Source organism: Pituophis catenifer, unplaced genomic scaffold (genome assembly GCF_029215685.1).
Source record: "Pituophis catenifer annectens isolate HBS135680 unplaced genomic scaffold, rPitCat1.0.hap2 SCAF_5, whole genome shotgun sequence".
Taxonomy (NCBI): Eukaryota; Metazoa; Chordata; class Lepidosauria; order Squamata; family Colubridae; genus Pituophis; species Pituophis catenifer.
The window spans coordinates 12,501,583-12,527,076 of record NW_027256885.1 but is presented as its reverse complement, the minus strand read 5'-3'; the positions used below and the strand labels follow the sequence as shown (position 1 = coordinate 12,527,076).

The following is a 25,494-nucleotide window of genomic DNA, read 5'->3' as shown; positions in this document are numbered from 1 at the left end:
GCTTCAAGGTTTTGGTTACCACCTTTAGAGCGCTCCATGGCTTAGGACCGGGGTATCTACGAGACCGCCTTCTGCCACCAGTAGCCTCTCACCGACCAGTATGCTCCCATAGGGAGGGGCTTCTCAGGGTGCCATCGGTCAAACAGTGTCGATTGGCGGACCCCAGGGGGAGAGCCTTCTCTGTGGGGGCACCTGCCATCTGGAACGAGCTCCCCCCGGAGATACGGAGGATCCCGGATCTGCGCGCTTTCCGCCATGCCCTCAAAACATTCCTTTTCCAGCAGGCTGGCCTGGTCTAACTTCTCTTTTAAATTGCTTTTAAATTTTAAATTTGTCTTATAAATTGGGGTGTTTTAAATTTGTTTTCTGGGCCAAAGTATTTAATATGTTTTAAATGGTTTTTTAACATTTGTACTATGTGTATTTTATTTTTTGGCTGTTCACCGCCCTGAGTCCTTCGTGAGTAGGGCGGTATATAAATTTAATAAATAATAATAATAATAATAATAATACAAAGATCCAGGTCTATAGAGCCTGCGTCCTGAGCACACTCTTGTACTGCAGTGAGTCTTGGACCCTCTATGCACAGCAGGAGAGAAAGTTGAACACCTTTCATATGCACTGTCTCTGACGAATTCTTGGCATCACCTGGCAGGACAAAGTTCCAAATAGCGCAGTCTTGGAACGTGCTGGAATTTCTAGTATGTATACACTATTGAAACAGCGACGTCTACACTGGCTGGGGCATGTCGTGAGAATGGCTGATGGTCAGATTCCGAAAGATCTCCTGTATGGAGAATTAGTGCAGGGAAAGCGCCTCAGAGGGAGACCACAGCTGCGATATAAGGATATCTGCAAGAGGGACCTAAAGGCCCTGGGAATAGACATTAACAACTGGGAAACCTTGACCTCCGATTGTTCAGCTTGGAGGCTAAAGACACAGCATGGCCTTCTCCAATTCGAAGAGACACTTGTTTGGCAGGCTGAGGCAAAGAGGCAGTCCCGGAACCAGAGAAATCTGGGGGCTGGGCAGGGGACAGAATGTATCTGCCCTCAGTGTGGAAGGGATTGCCACTCTCAAATTGGCCTTTTTAGTCACACTAGATGCTGTTTTAGGACCTCTTTCCAGAGCACGATACCATAGTCTCTTGAGACTGAAGGATGCCAATGATGAGTTTCAGAAATAGTTTCCACATGCTTCAGTTTCAGATTGTATCAGGCTTCTTATTCTGGCTCAGCTATCTCAGCTCCTCCCTCTCGTCATCTTGAATGATAAAGTCTCAAAAATGATGGAAATTCCACAAAAAAAGGAAACAGCAGATTGCAACTAGAGAAAGCCTCTTTCAGCATGAAAGGTAAATATGCAAAAAAAAACCCTAGTGCCTAAGAAGCGGAGGCACCTTTTATTGTCCGTTAGAATGGCTGATTCTTCCACAGTGAACTTGCTTGGTTGCCCCGCCCCAGCTAGGGACTCACCTGATTACTTCTTTTTCTTCAAGAAGCAGTCTGAGAGCGCCCGGCTTCCCAGGGGAGGCAAAGGGGTCGATTTCCAAAGCCTCCTCCTATACTGGGGGGGGGGGGGGGGGGCTTCTGGATTAGAAAGCACTCTAAGCCTTGAACTGTGGAGAGTCTGTAGGGGAGCTGAAAATCTCCCTGCTGTCAAAGGTGAGGATCCTGCTGGAAGTGTTGTTTTCATGTTGTCTTTTATTCTTTTCCCATAACCCCTCCAATTCACTTTTCCATAAAGCGTTCTAAATCTGTTCCTTATACTGATCTGACTGCATGTTTTCTCAGATCTTATGTCAGTGGCCAGTTCCAGTAGGCCTTGATGCAGGAGGGAGAGGTGGCATCCTTTAGCCCCTCACTTTGTGGAGTGCCTCAGGGATGATCCTGTCCTGTTTGAATTCACAGGGGGAGAGTTGGGTGGCATACAAATTGAATGAATGAATGAATGAATGAATGAATGAATGAATGAATGAATGAATGATCAATCCACCAGTTTGGTTTCCAGTATCATCAATATGGGGATGATACCCATTTGAATAACTTGACTCCAGACCAGCCAAGTGATGCTTACAATATCCTGTCCCAGTGTCTGGAGGCTGTGTGGGTCTGGATGGAAGGAACAGACTCAGGCTCAATCTTGCCAAGATCAATTGGCTGTGAAGTTTTGGATGTCCCAGATCTGGAAATTTTCCATCTTTAGTCTTGTATGAGATTATACTCCCCCATTCAAGAGTGTGTAATCTGGAGGTTTTCTTGGACTCACAGCTGCTGCTTGAAGAGATGGCAGCTGTGGCAAAGAAAGCCTTTGCACAGCTTCATGTGGTGTACCAGCTGCACTCATTCCTGGACTGGGAGGCCCTTCTGACAGTCATTCATGCTCTAATCGCACTCTATGTGGAGTTGCCTTAAAGACCACTCAGAAGCTACAGCTGGTTCAGAATGTAGTGCTGTTGATAGTAATGGACATGCCTATGAGACATCACTGCTCCACAAGCTGTCCTGGTTGCTGGTGAGGTTCCACGTACAATTCAAGATACTAGGTATCAGTCATAAAGCTCTTTGTGGCATAGGACCAGGTTATTTGAGGGAACTGCCTATTTCCCATGATTTCTGTCCACCCCACCCAGTAAGATCAGGCAGAGTTGATGTAGTTCACGTCCCTTTAATCAAGCAATACCACCTATCAGAACACAGGCAGCATGTCTTCTCTGCCATGACACCTGCCCTCTGGAATTATATACCCTCAGATATCCATGTAACTCCTACATTGATGATGTTCTGAAAGTCTTAAAAATGTGGTTTTTCACCATGACCTTGGTATAGGGAACTTGTGAAGTCCTGTTTTTTTTATATGGAATGTGGTTATCCATATTTTCAGTTTTTCTTTTTATTGTTTTTCTGTTTTTAACTATCAGTCAAACTATTATTGCATAAGATATAGTTTTCATGCTTTTCTCATCAAGACCTCACCAAGATAATGGAAAGCTACACTAAAAAAACCCTAGCTTTTTACGACCCTGTAATCCCTTAATTTGGGGTAAAGTCAGGACGACTGGATGGAGCTGACCATTTACTGGCTGAATGCTCTTCCTGACGCCACGCAGTGTTTGCAATTTTTTTCTTTGCGCCCTAGGAGAGAAACATCTGTCACTACCTAGCATTGAACTCTCAACCTTCTGAGTGGGAGGTGAGCGTCTTCACGACTAGGCCACTACGCCACTAATGGAAAACTACACTGATTTTTTATAAGTACTGCTGAAATTCACTAGTATTATCTGAGGAAAGGCTATGCTGCCCCAGAACTATGAATTGCTCATCTCTGGCCTAGATGTTTATTTGACTGATATTAGAATGAAGTCTCAACTTAGATCAACTCTGGCTAATGTTTCCTAGGGAGGAACAGATTGTCTTCTCTCTCTCTCTTTTACCTTCAATGCATAGATTCATAGATGTAAACAAATGAGCTGACAGACCAGATTACCTTTTAATTATTTTTTGTTTCTTCCCATTAAGGTTTCAACTCATTTTCTTATATACCTTTTGCCTATAAATTGGGGGGGTTCTAAAGAAACCAACTTAGATAAGCAAGAATCCATACTAAATTTATTATGAAGCAGCTTTCATAAACTATTTTATTATCTGTTATATAAGTCACCCTTAGACTGCATTCTCCAAATGGTAATGAATTGATAAAACATGATAGATAGTAAACAAAGGACAACCTTTGTTTCTGATAACCATTCTAGCCTTTATTAAATACCTATTCAGTAAATTAACATTAGACCTTTGAAAATTCTGTATTTGAAATATAGAAATGTTCTGTAACATTAGGTAGACAGATATGCTGCTGAATGTCAATTGTCACTGATTATTTTCCAGTGTAAACAGAATCTACTCCAGCTATGAAAATAATGAAAATATTTTAAGCATATGAGGACATTCTTCTAAGAAAATTTAGCTTTTTAAAAAAAAAAAATGTTACAACACAGCTGGCAAAAATACATACACATAGTGATGTGCCATAATACTTTGTGCTAGTCTCATGCCCGCTTCTGACTTCAAAAATTCTAATGGAAAAGTGTCTGCTTTAGATGCAGCAGACAAATGTCAGTCTTAGGAATTCAGAAGCAATCAATGACCTGAGCCTGACTCTCTATCAGCTGTCACAGGAAAAACTGGACTTGAAATCAAATTATGATAGCCCTGATCCCAAGCAGCCACTCAGTCCGAGGGTTCTTGATTTCATAATTATCTAAAATAATCATCTCAAGCCATGCTAAACATCTACTGATCTGGAATTGGATTTATTCATAGGCAGGCTCTCGGGTTCCTGTAAACTTTTCTGAAGCATGTGTGTGACTACACACATACCCATTCTGTCTGTCATTTCTTATAAGCTCCTTGCAACACAAATTAAAACTTTTGAAACCCCCTATCCATCTATGCATGCTTGGCCTGGAACAACTTTGATCTTTGAATCCATCTATTATGACTTAGCTCACTATAGCCTGATCTTTTACTTTTCTACTCAAAAGTTCCACTGACCATAACGCCAACAAATTCACGCTCTCCCATTTTAGATAGAGAGGCCTTTTAAATAAAATGTGCATTTTCGTGTTAAACTCAGTTAACAATCCATGTAATTTAATTTGCTCATTAGACATTCAGACCAAAATGATTTATATTTTTAAAGTGCCAGGCAAACTGCTGGAAGAGGAAACAAATAATCCTTGCTATTCTAAAACTCTACATCACAGGTGTCAAACTCGCGGCATCACGTTGCTGCCACATGACATGTCATGACTTTTTCCCTTCATGGAGCTAGGGTGGGTGTGGGCTGTGCGTGACGCATCCGGCCCATGGGCTGCCAGTTTGACACCCCTACTCTACATGGCACTTCTATGGCAGTGATCTTACTTTCTGATAGGAGCGGTGGTGGCACAGTGGTTAGAATGCAGTATTGCAGGCTAATTCAGCTCACTGCCAGGAGTTTGATCCTCACTGGCTCAAGGTTGACTCAGCCTTCCCTCCTTCTGAGGTTGGTAAAATGAGAACCCAGAGTGTTGGGGGCAATATGCTGACTCTGTAAACCACTCAGAGAGGACTGTAAAGCACTATGAAGCAGTATATAGCAATAGCAATAGCACTTAGACTTATATACTGCTTCACAGTGCTTTACAGCCCTCTCTAAGCAGTTTACAGAGTCAGCATATTGCCCCCAACAATCTGGGTCCTCATTTTACCAACCAAGGCTGAGTCAACCTTGAGCATGGTGAGATTCAAACTGCCAAACTGCTGGCAGCCGGTGATCAGCAGAAGTAGCCTGCAGTACTGCAAACTAACCACTGTGCCACTGCGGCTCTTAATATACCGTACTTTTCGGAGTATAAGACACAGTTTCCCCCAAAAAAGTGGGTGAAAATTGCGGTGCGTTTTATACACCGAATGTTGCTAAAGCCCCACCCACCCACCGGCCCCCACCCTTCGGCCATTTTCGGCCTCTGCACGTCACGTTTTCGGCCTCCGCACACTCCATTTTTGGCCTCTGTGCGACACATTTTCGGCTGGTTCCAGGTGGTGGGGAGCGGCGGCGGCAGCAGAGGCCAAAAACAGAGCATGCGGAGGCCAAAAATGTGACGCACAGAGGCGATGTACTGTGGCGATCCCCGCAGCCTGGAACAGCTGATTGGCGGTATTCCAGGAGGCCGATCCAACCACCAATCAGCTGTTCGTGCTAAATCAGGCTGCAATAACGTGCTGAAGCTTACCAGGCTGTTTGCTGTTTGCTGCAAGATGAATACCAATGGATGCTGGTAGGCAGAGGCAGATTTTTTTTTTTCTTCTTTTCCTCTCCAAAAGCTAATGTGCGTCTTATACTCCGGAGCGTCTTATACTCCGAAAATGGACTTCAAGGGTGGCTGGACTTAGAGGTCTTTTACAGGGGCATAGTGACTCCAAACTGAGGATGCATTTGACCCCACCCTCGGGCTCAGCCTGGTCATCTCCTACAAAAATGCTTGACTAGTTTATAACTTGCTGCTTTATGCAAAGCTAACATATGTTTAGTTTAGAGTTCAGTGTGTTACGCAAACTCTGGCAACTGGATTCAGTAAAAGTGAATTAGAGTTTGTGTGAAGACAAATATATTAAGATTTTTAAAATTCTGGGAACAAAACTAAGTTTAATTTTGCTTCAAATATAAAATATTCTTGGAAATGTAGAGATGGGATGAACTCCCAACACATATCCTAAGTAATCAGGGAAAAGGAAAAGGGGTGTTGGCTTACCTGAGACGCACCTTCTCGTTGAGTGGAGACAGCAGCCAGGCATGGGTTGTTCTCATCTGTTCAGATTGGAGGACTGAATCTGCTAGTTTTTAAGTCCCGCCCTCATTGCTAGGGGCTTCCAGCTTTTGGCAAAGATGAAGATACAGACTCGACGTCTGGGAGAAAAAAGTTAGCAAAGAAAGACCAGATTGACTAACAGCAGGGCTGGCTGCTGTCTCCACTCAACGAGAAGGGTCTCAGGTAAGCCAACGCCCCTTCTCCATATTGGTGGAGACAGCAGCCAGTCATGGGACATACCAAAGCTTACTGTCCCTAACTACGGGCGGGTGCAGTCTGGTCAGAGGACTCCCCACTTTCATGAACCCTCTGCAACACCCATCGGCCAAATGCCGCCTCAGCCAATGCAAATTTGTCTAACTTATAGTGCTAAATAAACAGTGAAGGGGAAGTCCACGTCACCGCCCTGCATATTTCAGTCAATGACGCCTGTGTGGCCCACGCCGCCACCGTGGCCGCACTGCGAGTAGAATGCGCCATCAAACATGAGGGTCTTGGCAAAGAACAGAGCTCATAAGCTTTAGCAATCGCTTGACGAATCCATCTGCCTATGGTAGAAGGAGTCACCATGGCACCCAGTGAAACTGGAAGAAAGGAGATAAACAAAGACTCTGTACGACGTAAAGCAGCCGTTCTTTTAAGGTAAATATGGAGAGCTCTCCAAACGTCTAGAGTATGCCAATGGCGCTCCAAGGTGTGAGCCGGGTGTGAACAAAAATCAGGCAGGATCAATTCTTGCATCCAATGAAAAGGAGTATTAATCTTAGGAATGAAGGGGGGATCGAGCCAAAGGACCACGCGGTCAGCATGAAACACGCAGAAGTCACTCCTTACAGAGAGAGCAGCAATCTCTGAAATACGCCTGGCAGAGGTAATAGCCACCAAAAAGGCAACCTTACATGTTAAGAGGCGAAGGCTAGTAGTCCGCAATGGCTCGTACGGAGCTCCCGTGAGGGAGTTCAGAACAATGGACAGATCCCAGGTGGGGTATCTTGTGTCCCCCTTGTGCAACACGGGGGGACACAAATTAGTGGCCCCTTTCAGAAACCTCCAAATGGTGGGGTGCTGAGATAAGGAAGTAAATGACCCACAAGTCAGCCGCCACTTGCCTCCTAATGGTGTTTGCAAAAGTCCCCTGTCCAGACCGTCCTGCAGAAATTCCAGGATCTGAGCTATCGAGGCCTGGAGTGGAGAACACTCCCTCGGTCACACCAAGTACAAAACGTCCGCCAAGTGGCAGAATAAATGCGTTCCGTAGAAGGCCTTCAAGAAGCTTGAATAGTCCTGATGACTCTGGAGGAAAAATTCGCGCCGCTCAAGCGCCAGGCGGTCAGTTGGAGCCACTGAGGGTCCGGGTGTACCAACGCCCCCTGGCTGAGAGAAGTCATGCCCTGAGGAATCCTCCAGAGTGGGACCACCAACAAGGCCTTGAGATCTGCAAACCAAGGACGCCAAGGCCAATGAGACGCTAGAAGGACAACCTCGGCCCGCTCCTCCAGAATTTTGCACACCACCCTCGGGAGAAGTGGAATAGGTGGAAATGCAGGAGCCCCCGCTCGAGGGGCCGGAAAACGGGCAAAAAAGTGAGGCAGTTGGGCATTCTGTGGGGTCGCAAACAAATCCACCTTTGGGAGACCGAAGTGGTCCACCAGGTCCTTTAAGAGGGAAGGGTGCAGGCACCACTCTGCATGGTTGATGACAGTCCAGCTCAACCAGTCCGCCTGCACGTTGGACACCCCGGATATGTGCTCCGCTGACAATGAACGTAGATGGCGCTCTGCCCAGAGTCCCAGTCTCTTGGCCTCCAGCATGAGACCGGCCGAACTGGTGCCTCCTTGATGGTTGATATGCGCTTTTGTGGCCACATTGTCGGTAAGTACCAACACATGGCTGTCCGTGACCAACTGTCGAAAATGTAGAAGAGCCAGATAAACCGCTCGCAGTTCCAGCCAATTGATGTTTCGTTGCAGATCACGGCCCGACAATCTGCCTTGAGTCATATGAGACTGAAGATGCACCCCCCAACCTAGGAGACTGGCGTCCATCGTCAACACCAGACATTGAGACTCGTGAAACATCCACCCCTGGGAAATTGCCGGAGACCTCCACCAGGTAAGGGATCTGCTGACGCTGGGGGTTATCTGGACTTTGGATGTAGACTTGCTCCTGCCCGCCTTCTGAAAAGGCAAAAGAAACCATTGAAGGTCTCTGGCGTGGAGTCGTGCCCATGGGGTGACATGAATGGTCGAAACCATTTTGCCTAGGAGCGTAGATAACAGTGCTAAGGGAACCTTGCGTTCACTTTGAATCTTACCTATTAATTCTCGAAGGCTTGCCTGCCGTTCCTGAGATAAGTAAACTTTGCCCTCTATAGAATCTATTACCGCCCCAAGATGCACTAAACGGGTCGAAGGATTGAATTGGCTTTTCTCCATGTTAATAGAGAAGCCATGCTCCCTAAGACAAGAAATAGTTACTTGGAGATCCCTGATGGAAAGTAGCCTCGAAGAGGACTGAATTAAAATGTCATCCAAATAACAATGGACACGGATAGGTATGGCTCTAAGGTGGGCAGCCAAGGCCGTGAGCACCTTAGTAAAGGTGCGGGGTGCAGAGGAAAGCCCAAAGGGTAATGCCCGGTACTTATAATAAGTACCTGCATAATAAAATCTAAGAAATCTACGATGAGGAGGAAATATGGGAATATGCAAGTATGCCTCAGTAAGGTCAATAGAAGTGAGGAAGTTGCCCTTTCTAATGCCAGCCAAAATGGATTGCAAAGACTGCATCTTGAATTGTTTATACACAATGTATAGGTTCATCCTTTTGAGGTCAAGAATCGGTCTCCACCCCACCCCACCCCACCCTGAGGACTTTGGAACAAGAAATAAGAGAGAGTAGAAACCGTGCCCTGCCTGATCCTCAGGTACCTTCTGAATAGCTCTAATGTCCAGAAGGTGTTGCATGGCCAAATCCATGAGGATCTTTTTGTGAGGCACTTTAGAGACCGGGCAACGAATAAAGAACCTTGGGGGAGTGGAGAGAAATTCAAGGGATAGACCAGATCTTACCGTATCCCTGACCCAAGTGTCCGATGCAAGTGAATCCCATCAGTCAGCAAAAAGAGCTAAACTGCCCCTGATGGGAGGATGAGACTGGCCTTTAACGTTGGCAGCGGAATGAATGACTTCCTCCCCCTCGAAAGGGCCGTTTGCCCAGGAAGGATCTACCTGGTATCTTCTCTGCCTAGGCCCGAAAGACCCATGGGGATGGGAAGGTCCAGCACCCCAATCTGATTCCCGAAGAGGCAGTCTGCGAAGAAGGGTATTCAGCCTTGCATTGAGAAGAAGGCAGAATCTTCCGCTTGTCTTTTGTCTCCACTAACAAGGGATCCAATGAGGGTCCAAACAATTTCTCCCCCGCAAAGGGAACCGAGGCCAAGTGCCACTTGTGATGGGCGTCTGCCTGCCAATGTCTAAGCCAGACCATGCAACGTGCCGCCACCGCCAAAGCCATAGATTTGGAGGTGAAGCGGGCCGAATTCAGAGGGGCGGCTGCCAAAAATTGTACAGCCGCTATGATCTTATTAAGATCCTGTTGAATCCTGGTGTCATCCGGCGATAATTTGTCCTGAAGTTGGCGCAACCAAAGCAGAGTTGCCCTGTTGAAAAACGATACTGTGGTGGCTGAACGAATAGCCCAAGCTGCTCCCTGGTGCACCCATTGAAGGACCTGGTTGGAACGCCGTTCTTCCGGGTGCAACCCTTCCTCCGAATCGCCCGGAATGGCTGAGTTCAGTAACAAGGCAGCTATTGAAGTATCCACCAATGGCACCTGAAGCAAAGCGGTCAGTTCCGGCGCTACGTTGAAGAAACGCCTGTCTGAAGATGAAGGGGCTGGGGCTGTACCCAGAGAAGACCATTGACGCTGGATCACATCAAGAAATAAGCGAGGCGCTGGAACAGCGTCCACCGGTTTAGTTGGTTCCGAAAGCAGCGGGTTCCGCACCTCGCCAGAGGAAGGAGAAGGCTCATCTCCTGCAGTAGGAGATCCAAGCTGTGCTGCATTCGATGCCTTAAAGAGCAATGACTTGAAAATGGCCGGTGGAAACAGACCAGTGAATGCCAGTTGTTCCGGCGAAATCCCTTCATCATCAGAAAGTTCAGGATCTTGACGGTCAACATCCTCCAGGAGCAATGGTCGACTCTCATGTGAAGGATCTGGGGACTCAGGATCCTGAAGAGACAGTAGATCATCCTGAAATTCGTGACCAGTAGACGCAGAAGCGACTGACATTTTTATTTATTGATTTGATTTGATTTGATTTTTATACCGCCCTTCTCCAACAGGACTCAGGGTGGTGAACAGCCGAGATAAAACATAACATATAAAATTTAAAAACAATTTAAAAGACATTAAATAATTTCGACCCTCAATTAAAAACAACCCAGTTAAAACCAATTTCAAATTAAAACCGAAAGGATGGGATGAAGCCAGCCCGGCCATATGAAAGGGATGTGTTTTCAGGGCCCGACGAAAAGTCTGGAGGTCTGGTATCGTGCGTATCTCTGGGGGTAGGTCGTTCCAGAGGGTAGGTGCCGCCGCAGAGAAGGCACTCCCCCTGGGGGTCACCAGCCAACATTGTCTGGCCGACGGCACCCTGAGGAGGCCCTCTCTTTGTGAGCGAACTGGACGGTGGGAGGCTATAGGCGGCAGAAGGCGGTCTCGTAGATACCCCGGCCCTAAGCCATGGAGCGCTTTAAAGGTGGTCACCAACAGCTTGAAGCGCACCCGGAAGACCACCGGAAGCCAGTGCAGCTCGCACAGGAGAGGTGTCACATGGGAGCGCTCCGTCGCTCCCATAATCCCCCACACGGCCGCATTCTGGACCAACTGGAGCCTCCGGGTGCAGCCCAAGGGGAGCCCCATATAGAGAGCATTGCAGTAGTCCAGGCGGGAAGTGAAGAGTGCCTGAGTGACCGTGCGTAGGGAGTCCCGATCCAGAAAGGGACGCAACTGGCGTATCAGGCGGACCTGATAAAAAGCCCCCCTGGCCACGGCTGTCATATGCTCTTCTAAAGACAGCCGTGAATCCAGAAGGACGCCCAAGTTGCGAGCCCTCTCCGTGGGGGCCAGTGATTCACCCCCAATAACCAGCGATGGCACCAGCTGGCTATATCGGGACGCCGGAAGCCACAGCCACTCGGTCTTGGAAGGGTTGAGTCGGAGCCTGTTTCTCCCCATCCAGGCCCACATGGCCTCCAGTCACCGGGACATCACTTCAAGGGCATCGTTGGGGTGGAGATGTACAGCTGAGTGTCATCAGCGTACTGATGGAACTCCACCCCAAAGCCACGGATGATCTCACCCAGCAGCTTTACATAAATGTTGAACAGAAGGGGCGAGAGGACCGACCCTTGCGGCACCCCACAAACAAGGCGCCTCAGGGTCGACTGCTGCCCCCCTGCCAACACAGATTGCGACCGGTCAGAGAGGTAGGAGGAGAACCACCGCAAAACGGTGCCCCCCCCACCCCCAACCCCTCCAACCGGTGCAACATGATACCATGGTCGATGGTATCAAAAGCCGCTGAGAGATCTAACAGGACCAGGATAGAGGAACAACCCCTATCCCGAGCCCTCCAGAGATCATCCACCAACGCGACCAATGCCGTTTCCATGCTGTGCCCAGGCCTGAAGCCAGACTGGAGTGGATCTAGATAGACAGCTTCATCCAGGTACTGTGGAAGCTGCTGCGCCACCACACTCTCAACAACCTTCGCAATAAAACGAAGGTTGGAGACTGGACGATAGTTAGCCAAAACAGCCGGATCCAGAGAGGGCTTCTTGAGGAGGGGCCTCACCACCGCTTCTTTCCAGGAGGCCGGTAGGATACCCTCGCTCAAAGAAGCGTTAATAATCCTCTGGAGCCAGCCTCGTGTAACCTCCCGGGAAGCCAGCACCAACCAGGAGGGACACGGGTCCAATAAACATGTGGTCGCGTTCAGCCGTCCCAGAATCCTGTCCACGTCCTCAGGAGCCACAGGATCAAACTCCTCCCAGATAACACTCTCAAGACCTGCCTCAATCATCCCGTCTGGATTTACCCAGTCAGAGGCCAGGCCTTCCCAAATCTAAGCGATCTTGTCATACAGATACTGCACAAAATCCTCAGCTCGACCCTGCAAGGGATCATCCCGCGCTCCCAGATGGAGGAGGGAGCGGGTCACCCTAAACAGGGCAGCTGGGAGATTATCTGATGACGCTATAAGGGCGGCAAAATAGCTAGATTTTGCTGCTTTTATCGCCACTAGGTAGGTCTTAATATGAGACCTCACCAGTGTTTGGTCGGATTCGGAACGGCTGGTCCTCCAACCGCTCTCCAGGCGTCTTTTCCGGCGCTTCATCTCCCTCAGCTCCTCGGAGAACCAAGGAGCTAGGTGAAGAATCTCTGTAGAATTGATGGTACCCCGCAGCAAGTGATTGTTGCACGGCAGCGGAAATAAGCTGCTGAATGTTTTCAGGCAAAACAAAGCCGAGATGTTGCCCAGAAGCAGTATTAGAGTCTCCTGGTAAATGAGTAGGAGGCGGTTCAGCCACCTGGAACGGAGCAGAAGTTCTCGCCCCCACAGGAGGAATGGAAGGTGCAATAACCGGTCCCCACAAATTGGCTGTGGAAATAGACAAAGGACAATCTCGTAATGAGACCTGGTCGGTAGTCACACCAGGAGGCTGCTCCTGAGAAGTTGTTCTGGCAGGTGTAATAGACGTTCCCACAGGTCCCAATTCAGAAGCCAGAGGCCTGCTGGCCTTGTCGCAGATCTTCTGCAATGTCTGATGTCTACGCTGCTCATCGCGACTAGAAGTCTTAGGGGGACCGAGGGACTTATGTTGGGAACGTGAGCCCTTACTAGCCGTGGTTTCATGCCGAGGAGCAGAAGTTGGAGGAGGCCCTGAATCAACGGCCACAGAGGCCTTTTCAGCTAGCTTGGCTGCTGCTGCCTTACAGCCATGTTTCGATTTACTCAGCGCCTTAGGTATTATGCTGCGCTCAACCAGAGTAATCCCAGACAAGGGATATTAACAATTCAATTAGAGAAGGCAAACTCTCCCTTATGATGTTTTATTTTTTTTTTGTAATAAAATTCAGCCTCAGCCCAGATGTTCTATTAAACGACTATGAGTGTCCGCTGAAATGATAGCTAGTCGCCTGCCAAGATAATGAGGAAACCAAAGACCAGTAAATTGGCCTGTCCTCCTCAGTCGTTCTTCAAACGACAAACATAAAGAATGGAGCGCGAAGCTCCTGCTGGTATAGCCACCACCTAATCAGGCAGAAAGGCTGAAATGACCGCAAGGCCAGAGCCCCTACTGCTCACAAATGGGGCCGACGATGTCATCCATAAGGCTCTATTAGGGCCGATAAACCAATCCAGCGCTACGTGGATTCAAGAGGCACAGTACTCCGGACGCCTCTGCTGGTAACAAAATGGCGCCCATCAGAAAGTGGAGTGCAAGACTCCTGGAAACGCCCAAACAAAATGGTGATTTGGCGGCAAATGGAGCGCGAAGCTCCTGTTCAAATCATCCGAAATTTGGTCTGGAAAAAAACCCCGGTTGCGGCCACAAACACAGGGAAGTTCTGGGCTATCACCTCTAAGGCAGGCGAACTGGAACGCGAAGCTCCTGTAATCAAATCGCCGAGCGGCGTTGCAGCAAAAACAAAATGGCCACCCGACCAGCCCTCTCTGGAGCGCAAAGCTCCTCCAAGTGCTCAATCAAAGAAAACGGTGCTCAAAGCACCCCAACCACCAGTTCCAGCCCCCCGACGGAGCGTGAGGCTCCTCCGCGACTCCGGAATGCCTGCTATCAATGGAGCGCACTAAACAGATGGTATAGCAACGAAGGGCTGGGACGCCCTGTAAAGGGCAGACAAAATGCGAAGAGCTGCTGCAATTACCAGCTGGTAAAGCAGCAAATCACTCACAAACACAGTTCTAGAAGATAGAAAGTAGAAGAATCCAAATTTGAAGATCGGTCAGAATTTTGAAGACAGATGCTCCCACACATCTGTCCAGTCTGATGGACTGAGTCAAAATCTGGAAGCCCCTAGCAACGAGGGCGGGACTTAAAAACTCTAGCAGACTCAGTCCTCCAATCTGAACAGACGAGAACAACCCATGCCTGGCTGCTATCTTCACCAATACGGAGAAAAACTGTGTTGTGATAACAAGATATATACTTCTTTTATCTCAGATGGGCCCCAACTAACTTCTACACAATTTTACCTTTCTGAAGCATGCTGGGAAAAGAAAGAGTCACTTTCTCATCTTCATTCTGGTAATTGAACCCTGTGGCATGGATTTCTGAAAAAGAAAAAACATTGCTTAAAAACTCTAAGTAGTCATAAGCACTTCCTGTGATATGAGGACTGAAACACACCCAGATCTAGATTAAAGTATTATGCAACTAGTGCATACACAAGTAACCATTTATAATTTAGTTTTAATTTAAATTAATGTTAATCTGATTTACAATTTCAGCATCTTCCAGGGACTAAAACATGACTATTCAACTGTATCCAATTAATTTTATTTCTTTATATGTTGTCTTACTAGATATGCTACTTACAACATCTCATTTTCAAAAGAATACAGGTAGTCCTCGATTTATGACCACAATGGAACCCAAAATTTTTGTTGCTAAGTGAGACATTTGTTAAGTGAATTTTGCCCCATTTTATGACCATTATTGTCACAGTTGTTAAGTGAATCACTGAAGTTGTTTGTAACACGGTTGTTAAATGAATCTGGCTTTCCCATTGACTTTGCTTGTCAGAAGGTTGCAAAAGTTGATCACACGACCCCAAGACACTGCAACCATTATAAATATAAGTCAGTTGCCAAGATCTAGTGAGGAAGCTATTACTAAGTCTAAATTTGTGGCCAGAATGTAGGAAATGAGCAGGCTGAGCCCAAGGGAGGGGTCAAGTGCGTCATCAGTCTTGAGTCCTTTTGTGCCCACAATCGATCTAAGTCCAGCCCACCTTGAATTCCATTAACTGTTATCTACCACCTATTTAGTTTGACTGTTAGTAGTTCAGATTCTTGCAGACAGCATAAACTTGCAATAAACCTTTATATTCATTTGAACTGCCTGGACTTCCTGATCTTCCTGCACTTGACACAGAATTTATAAGCTGTTTTCACTTAGAATAACAGAGTTGGAAGGGACCTTGGAGGTCTTCTAGTCCAACCCCCTGCTTAGGCAGGAAATCCTATACCATTTCAGACAAATGGTTATCCAATCTCTTCTTAAAAACTTCCAGAGTTGCAGCATTTACAACTCATGGAGGCAAGTTGTTCCACCTATTTTCTGTCTTGTTAAAGAGCAACAAGTCACCTGGCTTTTCACCTCACAGTTACTTTAGCTGCCATACGCTGCAGGAGGAACAAGCAAGAGTAACCAGGCATTATACAAAAATGCATCAATAGTAAACCAGAACTCTCCAGAATGTATGTGAATCTGGTTGTGGTAATTCTACAAAGAAAATTTACCAGCTAAAAAAAGCTTGGCTTTAAATGGCAAAATTAAACTCCAGAAAACATCAATTCATTTTGTAATGCTGGCAAAATTTCCAGGGTATAATGGGATGTGAGAATAACCTTGGGAGAAAGGAAGAAGAGCCACAGCCAGGGCAATGATCAGACAAGAGATATCTCAATCCACAGAAGGGAGTAGAGAAAGCATCTCAGAAGGGACCCTCCTTCATTCTTTGGAAAGTAAAGGCAAGGAATGGAAGAAGTACTTTCAGTCTTGCACTATTTCTGTTACTATAACCTTACAAATAAAGGTAGTGTTAGTAGTCATGGTTTTGGTTTCCTGTCTGAACTATTAATTGATTTATCAAATTTATATGACCACCCTCAAGGAATGTGACTCTGGGCAGCATACAACAATCCAGTAAAAACAATAAGATATTCATTAGTTAAAACTATTATATAATAATGAATAAAAAGAATTAAAAAGAATAAAAGCATAACTAAAACAGGAAAGAGAGTAATAGACAGAGGAATGTTAATAATGAGTCTCGTCCTCACAAGTTCACCCATCCCTCAGGGTCCCCAGGCCTGCTGTCTTAATCAAGTCTTGAGGATCCTTTGGAGCTCAGGAGTAATGACACCAACCTTATCTCTGGAGAAAGAATATGGGCACAGCAGAAAAGAACTGCTGGCTAGAGCCTGCCAAATGTAGGTCTCAAGACAAAGAAACCCATAACATACCCATTCTGTGAGATCTGGTGGGACAGGTGGTCCCTCAAATAACCCGGTACCATGCCATGTAGGGCTTTAAAGGTCAACACCAGCACCTTGAATTGGACCTGAAAACAAAGTGGCAACCAATACAGTGCATGCAGCAGAGGTATAACATGTGCACTACCAGAAACACATAACATTTTGTACTAACTGAAGTTTCCAGATACTCTTCAAGGTAAGCCCCATGTAGAGCACATTGCAACAGTCCAAATGGGAGGTGACCAGGGCATGAGTGACTGTGAGTAGGACCCCTTTATCCAAGAATGGGCACAACTGGCATACAATACGAAGTTGTGCAAACGCCCTCCTAGCCATGATTGCCACCTGCTCCTTAAGCAAGGGTCATGAGTCCAGGAAAACCCTCAGATTGCACAAAGGGTCTGTTTGGGGCAGTGCAACCCCATTCAGCACCAAAGATGATAAAGTCCTAGAACCAAAGGACCCCAAAACCAAAAACCACTCAGTCTTGCCAGGGTTCAGTTGAAGCCTGTTGTTCCCCATCCAAACTGTCACAGTCTCTTGATTATTCTCTACCATTTACATGGCATTCAATTGAACAAGGCTCAAAGTGACTATCCATATTTAACAACAAACCAATATAAAATAAAAACCATCAAAATTGGGCAACGATGCCCTGAGGAACAGCTACGACTCCAGTCCATAGGAGATTCCTGAAGAGTGATGCCAGGCAGAACGTACAATGATGTTCGTCCATCGTGTTCAAAGAGGACCTTCACATCTAACAGGTTGTGGGCTGTCCATGATGTGTCCGCAGGTGGCTGGTAAGGCCTATATGGGCACGAAATGTTCTGCCACATGTCGGGCAGACATGTGTGGGCACCATTGTTGCAGCATTCGCAGCTCTGGCTTTGCAGAGTGCTCGCTTCTCTTGTGCTATGGTTGTTCTTCTGTCCTCAGATGTCTGGCAGCCTTGATGGATCAGCATGCGACATGTCGATCGATCTTGTGCCAGGGTTTCTCAGGAGGTGGTGTCGATATCCAGGGACTTGAAGGAGGCTTTCAACGTGTCTTTGTATCGCTTGCTTTGTCCCCTGTGTGATCGCTTTCCTTCAGACAGTTCACCATAGAGAAGCTGTTTAGGGATGCGATGGTCTGGCAACATGGCCTGCCCAGCGTGTCTGGGCTTTCATCAGCAGGGTGTGAACTGATGGCAGGCCTGTTCTGGAGAGGACTTCTGTGTCTGGCACCTTGTCCTGCCACTGGATCCTCAGAATTCTATGGAGCCAGGTCATGTGGAAGTGGTTCAATTGCCTAGCGTGCCTCCTGTATACAGTCCAAGTCTCACTGGCATACATCAGGGTAGTTAGCACTACTGCTCGGTAGACTTTGAGCTTTGTAGCAAGGCTTATTCCACGGCAGTCCCACATGTTAGTTAGTCTGCCAAATGCAGTGCTGTTCTGCCCCAGCTACGGACCCAAAGAACGCAGCACACACAAAGTCTGTACAAACCTTAGTTTACTAAATTAAATCAGTCTTTTTCAAACAAAGGCTGTTAATTAACTTTCTTAACAGCCTACAAGAATCCAAAGAATAAATAATCGTAATCTTACTAGGATTGGCAGAAAGCCCAGAAGCAATTTGCAGGACACTGATAAAAGAACTAAGATCCAGACGTGAAGGAGAGTGAACTAAGTTGTTCCCTGCAAATTGCTTCAGTTGCCGTCCGTCCTTAAATAGGCTAAGGGAGTGGCCAATTAGCCCCAAACCTTACTCTCAAGGAGACCTCCTCCTGAGGAGCCACTCCTGCCTTTTGGCAGCTCTGCGCGCTCGTGCATCGAGAAGAGGCTCCTCCTCTTCTTCCTCTTCACCCATGGAAGCTTCTGGAGGTTCTGAAGGCCCTGGCTGAACCCCTGCCTCTGGCACCACATCTTCTCCAGCCTCCTCATTGTCCGACTCGAGTGCCAGCTGCACAGGCTGCTGGCGCAGCACCACACCAGCCTCCTCGCTGTCGGAATCAGCTACTAGCTGCACAGGCCGTTGATGGGCCACAACAAGTGCTTGCCTTGGCAATTCTGCAGTTGACCTCAATGTCAATTGTCACTGCACAGGAGAGGGTGCTGCCAAGGTATGTAAATTGGTCCACTGCTTGCAGCTTTTGTCCCTTCACTATGATGGTGGGCTCTTGGCGTTGGGCTTTCGGAGCTGGCTGATGCATCACTTTGGTCTTCTTTATGTTGATGAGTAGGCCAAAGTTGTGGCATGTTGCTGCGAATTTGTCCACACTGGCCTGCATTTCCTGCTCTGATCCAGCATTCAGGGCACAGTCATCAGCAGAGAGGAGGTCACATAGCACAATCTCCTTTATCTTGGTGACAGCCTGGAGTCTTTGCAGGTTGAACAGTTTCCCATCGGTCTTGTATCTCAGGCTAACTCCCAAGGAACTATTCTGGAAGGCGTCTGACAGCATGGCTGAAAACATTATGCTGAACAAGGTCGGTGCCAACACACACCCTTGTGTCAACTTGCAAAGCTTTCAAGTTGCCATGAGCAGGAGGGAGGGAGAACTGATAGAGCTGATTGATTTCCCTAACTGAAGTGCATTCCATACATTCTTCCTGACCGCAATCAGAAGGAGGGTGTTGGATTTCACAGCCAGCCAAAGTGGTTAATTGGAGAATGTGATTTATGACATGGCCAGAGAGGAGGGGAGAGACAGGGTCATAGGGGAACGTAAATCTACGTGGGATTAGTTCTAACTGCATCCGAATATTGCCGAAATGGTGCTCCTAATAAAGGACTGTATTTCTTTTGAAGTTCGGCTCATGGCTCATGAATTAATTAGGGCATCTTTCGGAAACTTCACAGACAGTTAACACTAATTTTTTTATTATTATTATTTTTTATAAACAAACATACATATACAAACGTAGACATTAAAACAAACTATACATAAACTAACTATACAGAAAAATCAAGTCTTACAGCTTGAACTTTAAAAGTAGAGCTACTTCGGTAATTATATATCTATGTATCTATGTATATTTATCTTTCATCATGTACCAATATTTATACAACGATATTTCATTTTATTTCCTTATTTTTGTGTCATTGGGTGGTATTCCCTTATTTCATGTTCTTTTTATCTAACCAGTTGTACCATTCCTGCCAAATTAAATAATACTCTGAATCTTCTTTTCCCTGTATCTCTTTGGTAAGTTTGTCCATTTCCGCACATTCCATTGTTTTTTGTATTATTTTTTCCTCTGATGGCGTGTCCTCTAGCTTCCACATTTGTGCGAAAGTGATTCTGGCTGCGGTCAGGATATGTATTATCAAGTATTGTGTCTCTTTTTTATAGTCCTTTGTCAGTATTCCTAGTAGATATGTTTCCGGTCTGAGGGGCACTTTTTGGGTGGTGATTTCTTCCAGCTGATTCTGAATTGTTTTCCAAAATTTTTTGGCCTTTGGGCATGACCACCACATATGGTAGTAGGTCCCCTTCTGTGTTTTACACTTCCAACAGTTCTGATTCGCGTTAGGGAACATCCTTGCCAAGCGTGCGGGGGGAAGATGCCACCTATAAAACATCTTGTATGTATTTTCTTTATAGGGCACGGACATTGTCAGCTTAGTATTTACCTTCCACATTTTCTCCCAATTTTCTAAGTTGATATTATATCCAAAATTTTTAGCCCAAATAATCATATTTTCCTTCACCACTTCTTCTTCCAATTTGTATTTTAATAGATAATTATATATTTTAGTTATTAATTTATTATCTGATTGCATTATGATTTTATCTAATTCATTCCTTTCTTTTTGGATTCCAAATTTTTTTAATGTCGATTTTGTATCTTGATTTTATCTGTAAATACGGCCACCAGTCAATGTCCGTGCCCTGTTGTCTCAGTTCGTCTCTTGTTTTCATTTCTCCCTCGGTGTTCAACAATTCGACATAGGTTTTCATCTTGTCTATATCCATTGTGTTCGGATAAATTTGGGCCTCCATAGTTGATAACCATCTTGGGATTTTATCGTAATGTTTTCTCCTTATTTCGGTCCAAATTTTTGCCAATGCTCCTCTGATATAGTGTCTCCTGAAGTGTTCATGTTGCCTTGGTTTTTCCTCCCATAAGAATGCGTGCCAGCCTTTCGACAGGTCAAATCCTTCTCTCTGTCCATGATTTGGGAGTTTTGGCTTCTAGAATTGCTTCATTCAAGACTTGTAGTAAAACATCACCTATTGGCTGGTGCTCAATTTTGTAAAATTCCGCCGGGATGCCATCTGGACCTGGTGTTTTATTGTTGTTCTGTTTCTTCTTTGCTTCAATTAATTCTGACATCGATATTGGTCTGTTCAAGAGTTCTCTTTGAGTTTCCTTTATTTCCTGAATGTTGGTTTTATTTATATACTCTTTAACTTTTTCCGATTGGACTTCTTCTTGTGTATATAATTCCTGATAGAAGTTCCTTACGATTCACTTTTTTTCCTCATCCATATGCGGCAATTGCCCTTGTTCATCTTGTAGTTGATGTATTAGTCTTTTGTCCTTTTCTTTCTTTAATTTATAGGCCAACCAACGTCCTGTTTTATTTGCGAATTCAAATTGGTTTTGTTTTGCCATCTTGATTTTCCTTGCTATTTCTGTTGTTGTTATTAAGTTTATTTCATGTTTAATAAAGTTTATTTTTTCCTTGATCTCTTTCCTGTCGGGTCTATTCTGTAATTCTGCTTCATGTTTTGCAAGGTCAATCAATAAATTGTTTCTTCTTTGCTGTTTCTCTCTATTTTTCTTCGCCTTAAATGAAATTGTTAGTCCTCTTATATATGCTTTTGTGGTATCCCATAGAACTTGCAATGATGTTTGTTCCCTATTGTTGATTTGGAAGAATATCTTCATCTCTTTCTTTATCATCTCAATGTATTCTTTATCTTTGATGATCTCTCTGTCCATCATCCATCTTCCTCTTTTTTGCTGGCCTTTCCAGACTATTGTTATAGGACTATGGTCTGCCCATACATTCGGTGTAATTTCGATTTCTTTTATGTTTTCTCTTAATTCTGCAGTCATCCAGGCCATGTCTAGCCTGGACCAGGACTGGTGGGGATTTGAGTAATATGTATATTGTTTTTTAGTTTTATTCAATTCTCTCCATGCATCTTTCAGTTGTAACTCTTGAATCATCTCCTTAAAGGTGTCAGGTAGTGTCTTTTTCCTAGATTTTTTTTTTTATTACTTTGGTAATCATAATCCGTATCCACGATTGCATTATAGTCCCCTATTATACATATATGTTCATAATCTAATTCTTTAATTTTATTATGTATTTTTTTGAAGTATTCTTTTTGGTTCCCGTTTGGAGCATATATTGATATCAGTAGCATATTTCGGGCCTCCATCTTAATGTCTATCATTAGTATCCTGCCATCTCCATCTGTGTAGATTTGTTTTGCCTGAATATGGCTTTTAATGTATATTGCAATGCCTCTTTTTTTTTGATCTGATAGTGAGGTGAATACTGTTCCAAGTCTTCTATTTTCTAGTAGCTGTTGATGTTGTTTTTTGATATGTACTTCTTGTAAATTGATAATATCTATATCTAATTTTTGTAGTTTTTTGAAAGTGTGTGTTCTTTTAGTTGGTAGATTAAGGCCATTTATATTGATTGAAATTAATTTCACTTCTCGTCCCATTTCCCTTAATTTTTCTTTGTTAGTCTAAGTCTACTTGTGTTTCTTGTTACCATTTGTGTTTTCCCCCTAGCCCCTTCTCTCTCCATCTTCTCCCTTTCCCTAGACTCCTTCTCTTCCTTTTCTTTTTTTGTTTCCCCTGTGGAGTGTTCCTGATTTGTGTTTTCTGAGTCACGTCTAGTTTCCTGTTCTTCTTCTATTATAAAGTGAGTGTCAAGAAATTCTTGTGCCTTCTCTATCGTGTCGATTTTATATTTTTTGTCGTCCCAAGATATTAGAATTCCCTCTGGCACCAGCCAGCGGAACATTATTTTATGTTGATTCAGTAGGGTTGTCAAGAAATTATAATTTTTTCTGTATTCTCTTATTCTTCTTGGAACTTGTTTTAGGGTTATTATTTCTTTTCCTTTATAACAGGGTTTTCCCTCTCTCATTAATGTGTAGATCTCTTCTTTTACAGTTTTGCGTGCGAATCTAACATGTATTTCTTTTGGTAGTTTGTTCCTACGAACTGCATCCGAATATTGCTGAAATGGTGCTCCTAATAAAGGACTGTATTTCTTTTGAAGTTCGGCTCATGGCTCATGAATTAATTAGGGCATCTTTCGGAAACTTCACAGACAGTTAACACTAATTTTAAAATCTATCAAGATTACCAGGTTTCCTGAATCCTGGACTCTCCAACCGCTCCCCAATGTCTAGGGTGCTGGGAGGGAAAATCAGGCAACCATGGCCAAAGACGGGCTATCTGAAGAGAGCCTAATTGCAGCCAGAGTGCAGCCTCCCTTAGACATCAAAGCTGAAATGCCTGCTCCAGCGGCAGAAGCAAGAAAAGATGAGTATTGGTGGGAGTTAATCCCTAAGGCAGCTGAGGTCGAGTTCCCCTACCCCAATGCCTGAGAAAAGGGGAAGCCCCTGAGCGAGCTGGGAAGAGTGGAATGGAGGTTGGACTGGAAACAAGCCAGGCTCCCAAAGCCCCTGGGGAGTTCCAGAGAGCAGCCGAGGGAGGAATTTGACCAAGCCACCCTTCCCGATGAGGGGCTGTCATGCAGGCCAAAGGAGAGGGGAGGAGCAGTGGATTCCTTTGAAGTGAGGAGAAGCAGACAGGAGCACAGCCCCCCTTCTCCACCCATAAGAAGGAGGCCGCAACCAGTGTCTTTCCCATGCAGCAGGCAGGCTGCCCAGGGCAGACAAACCCCTCTCTCCCTCCAAACTAGAGCTGAGGAAGAGGGCCAGCTACATCAAATGCAAGCATACAGAGGCCAACAGGGGGAGAGAGGAGCAGTGCTGAATGAACTGCCCCAGTTCAGAGGAAAGTTTGATGGGGACTCAGACCAGCTAGCTCTATTCCTTGACTCAGCTGAGATCCACCTAGAATGTTATGGACACCTCTACCCATCCCCCAGAGCCATGGTGAATACCATCGCAGAGGGGCTAGAGGGGGAAGCAAAGGAATGGCTAGCAGCCCTCCACAAGAGGAGAGCCCCCCAGCTGCAAGATGTAGATGACTTCCTACAACTGCTAGAGGCCAGATTCGAGGAGGCAGAGGAAGACCTGTATGCAGAGGATGAGCTCAGCTATCTAAAGCAGAGGGGCCGTCCCATTAAAGAGCACATCCGCGAATTTAGGAGAGTCATTGGGAGGCTACCCCCTTTGCCAGAGCAGTTGCTAGTGCACTTTTTCAGAACAAGCCTGGACAATCAAATTGCCCAGGTAACCACTTACTTGGACATCCCAAACCAGCTCTCTGAGTGGTTCTGAGTAGCAATAAAAGTCGACAGTGGATTGCGCGCCAACAACATGAGAGAGCAACCAGACACAAAAGAGAGGGGGCAACCCGACCTGAAATCAGCCCTCCCTCAAAGCCTGCTGAAGTGCTACAGATGTGGGGGGAAGGGCCACATGGTATCTGTGTGCACGACCCCAGCCCCAAGGCCTACGCCAGAGCTACCACCTAGGGCACGACGAGGCCCCAAACGAGCCACCAACACATCCCGGAGGGCCCTCCAGGCTGAAGAGGTCCCTTCCCACCCAGCCGAAGGGGGAGGAACACCAGGCAACGATGACCAGTTGCCAGAATCCTATGATAGCGAGGACGAGGGCGAAAATGACCCAATGGTAAGGGGACCAGTCCACCCTTTCGTTTTCCCAATACGCCTCACAGCCCCAAAAACAGGGACCCAGGGGGCCTTTCAAGCCCTGATAGACTCAGGCTGCACTAGATGCTTGATCAACCTAACCACAGTCCTGAAACTGGGGATCAGAGCAAAAAGACTGACCCACCCAATCCGGTTCAAACAGGTTGATGGGTCCCTAATGGGGGGAGCCTATGCCACTCAACTGACCAAACCAGTGAGGCTAGAGCTAGCGGATCACTGGGAAGTAATTCGATTCGTAATAACCCCCAAAATGACAGATCCAGTCATACTGGGGCCCTCCTGGCTAGACAAGTGGGGACCGACCATCTGGTGGCAAGGGGGTACCCGCAGACTGAGAATAGCAAGGGGGCCCCAACCCCTCCCACACCAGCGAGCAGAAATACCGCCCATGCAGGGAACCCTCCAAAAGAGCACACCAGAACAACTGGCAGCCACATCCGACAAAACCCCAGAGACTGAACAGATCCCGAGGGAATATCAGGACCTTGCAGAAGTATTTAGCGAGGCCGAGTGCAACGTCCTGCCTCCCCACCGTGAGGCAGATTGCGCCTTCGAAAACATCCCTGGGGCAAAACTACCCAAACCCAAGCTGTATGCCATGACACCTCAGGAAATGCAAGAAATGCGCAACTACATAGACAAAAACCTAGAAAGGGGGTTCATCGAGCCAGCCAAACCATGGATCGCGGCGCCAGTCCTCTTCAAAGAAAAAAAAGATGGGACTATGAGATTGTGTGTCGACTTTCGAGATTTCAATGCAGTGTGTGTACACAACCTATATCCCCTCCCCCTCATGAAGGACATGCTATCTCGCCTGGCCAAAGGAAAAGTCTTCACCTAACTAGACCTCAGAGAAGCATACTACCGAGTACGCATCAGGGAGGGAGATGAGTGGAAAACAGCATTCAACTGCCCCCTAGGGAGCTTCCAATTCAAGGTGATGCCTTTCGGACTGCAGGGAGCCCCAGCAGTGTTCATGCAATTAATAAATTAGGTGCTGCATGAGCACCTCTACAA

At 46.1% G+C, this 25,494-nt stretch overlaps 1 protein-coding gene across 1 annotated transcript in view; it reads right to left on the bottom strand.

The window, feature by feature from the left end:
• Positions 1 to 25,494, bottom strand: part of NPEPPS (aminopeptidase puromycin sensitive) — a 398,753-nt gene that overhangs the window by 281,564 nt on the left and 91,695 nt on the right. Inside the window, exon 2 of the mRNA XM_070944668.1 lies at positions 14,638 to 14,715. Within this exon, the coding sequence (XP_070800769.1) occupies positions 14,638 to 14,650 (13 nt within the window). The 5' untranslated portion in view covers positions 14,651 to 14,715. The remainder of the gene's footprint in view (positions 1 to 14,637; positions 14,716 to 25,494) is intronic.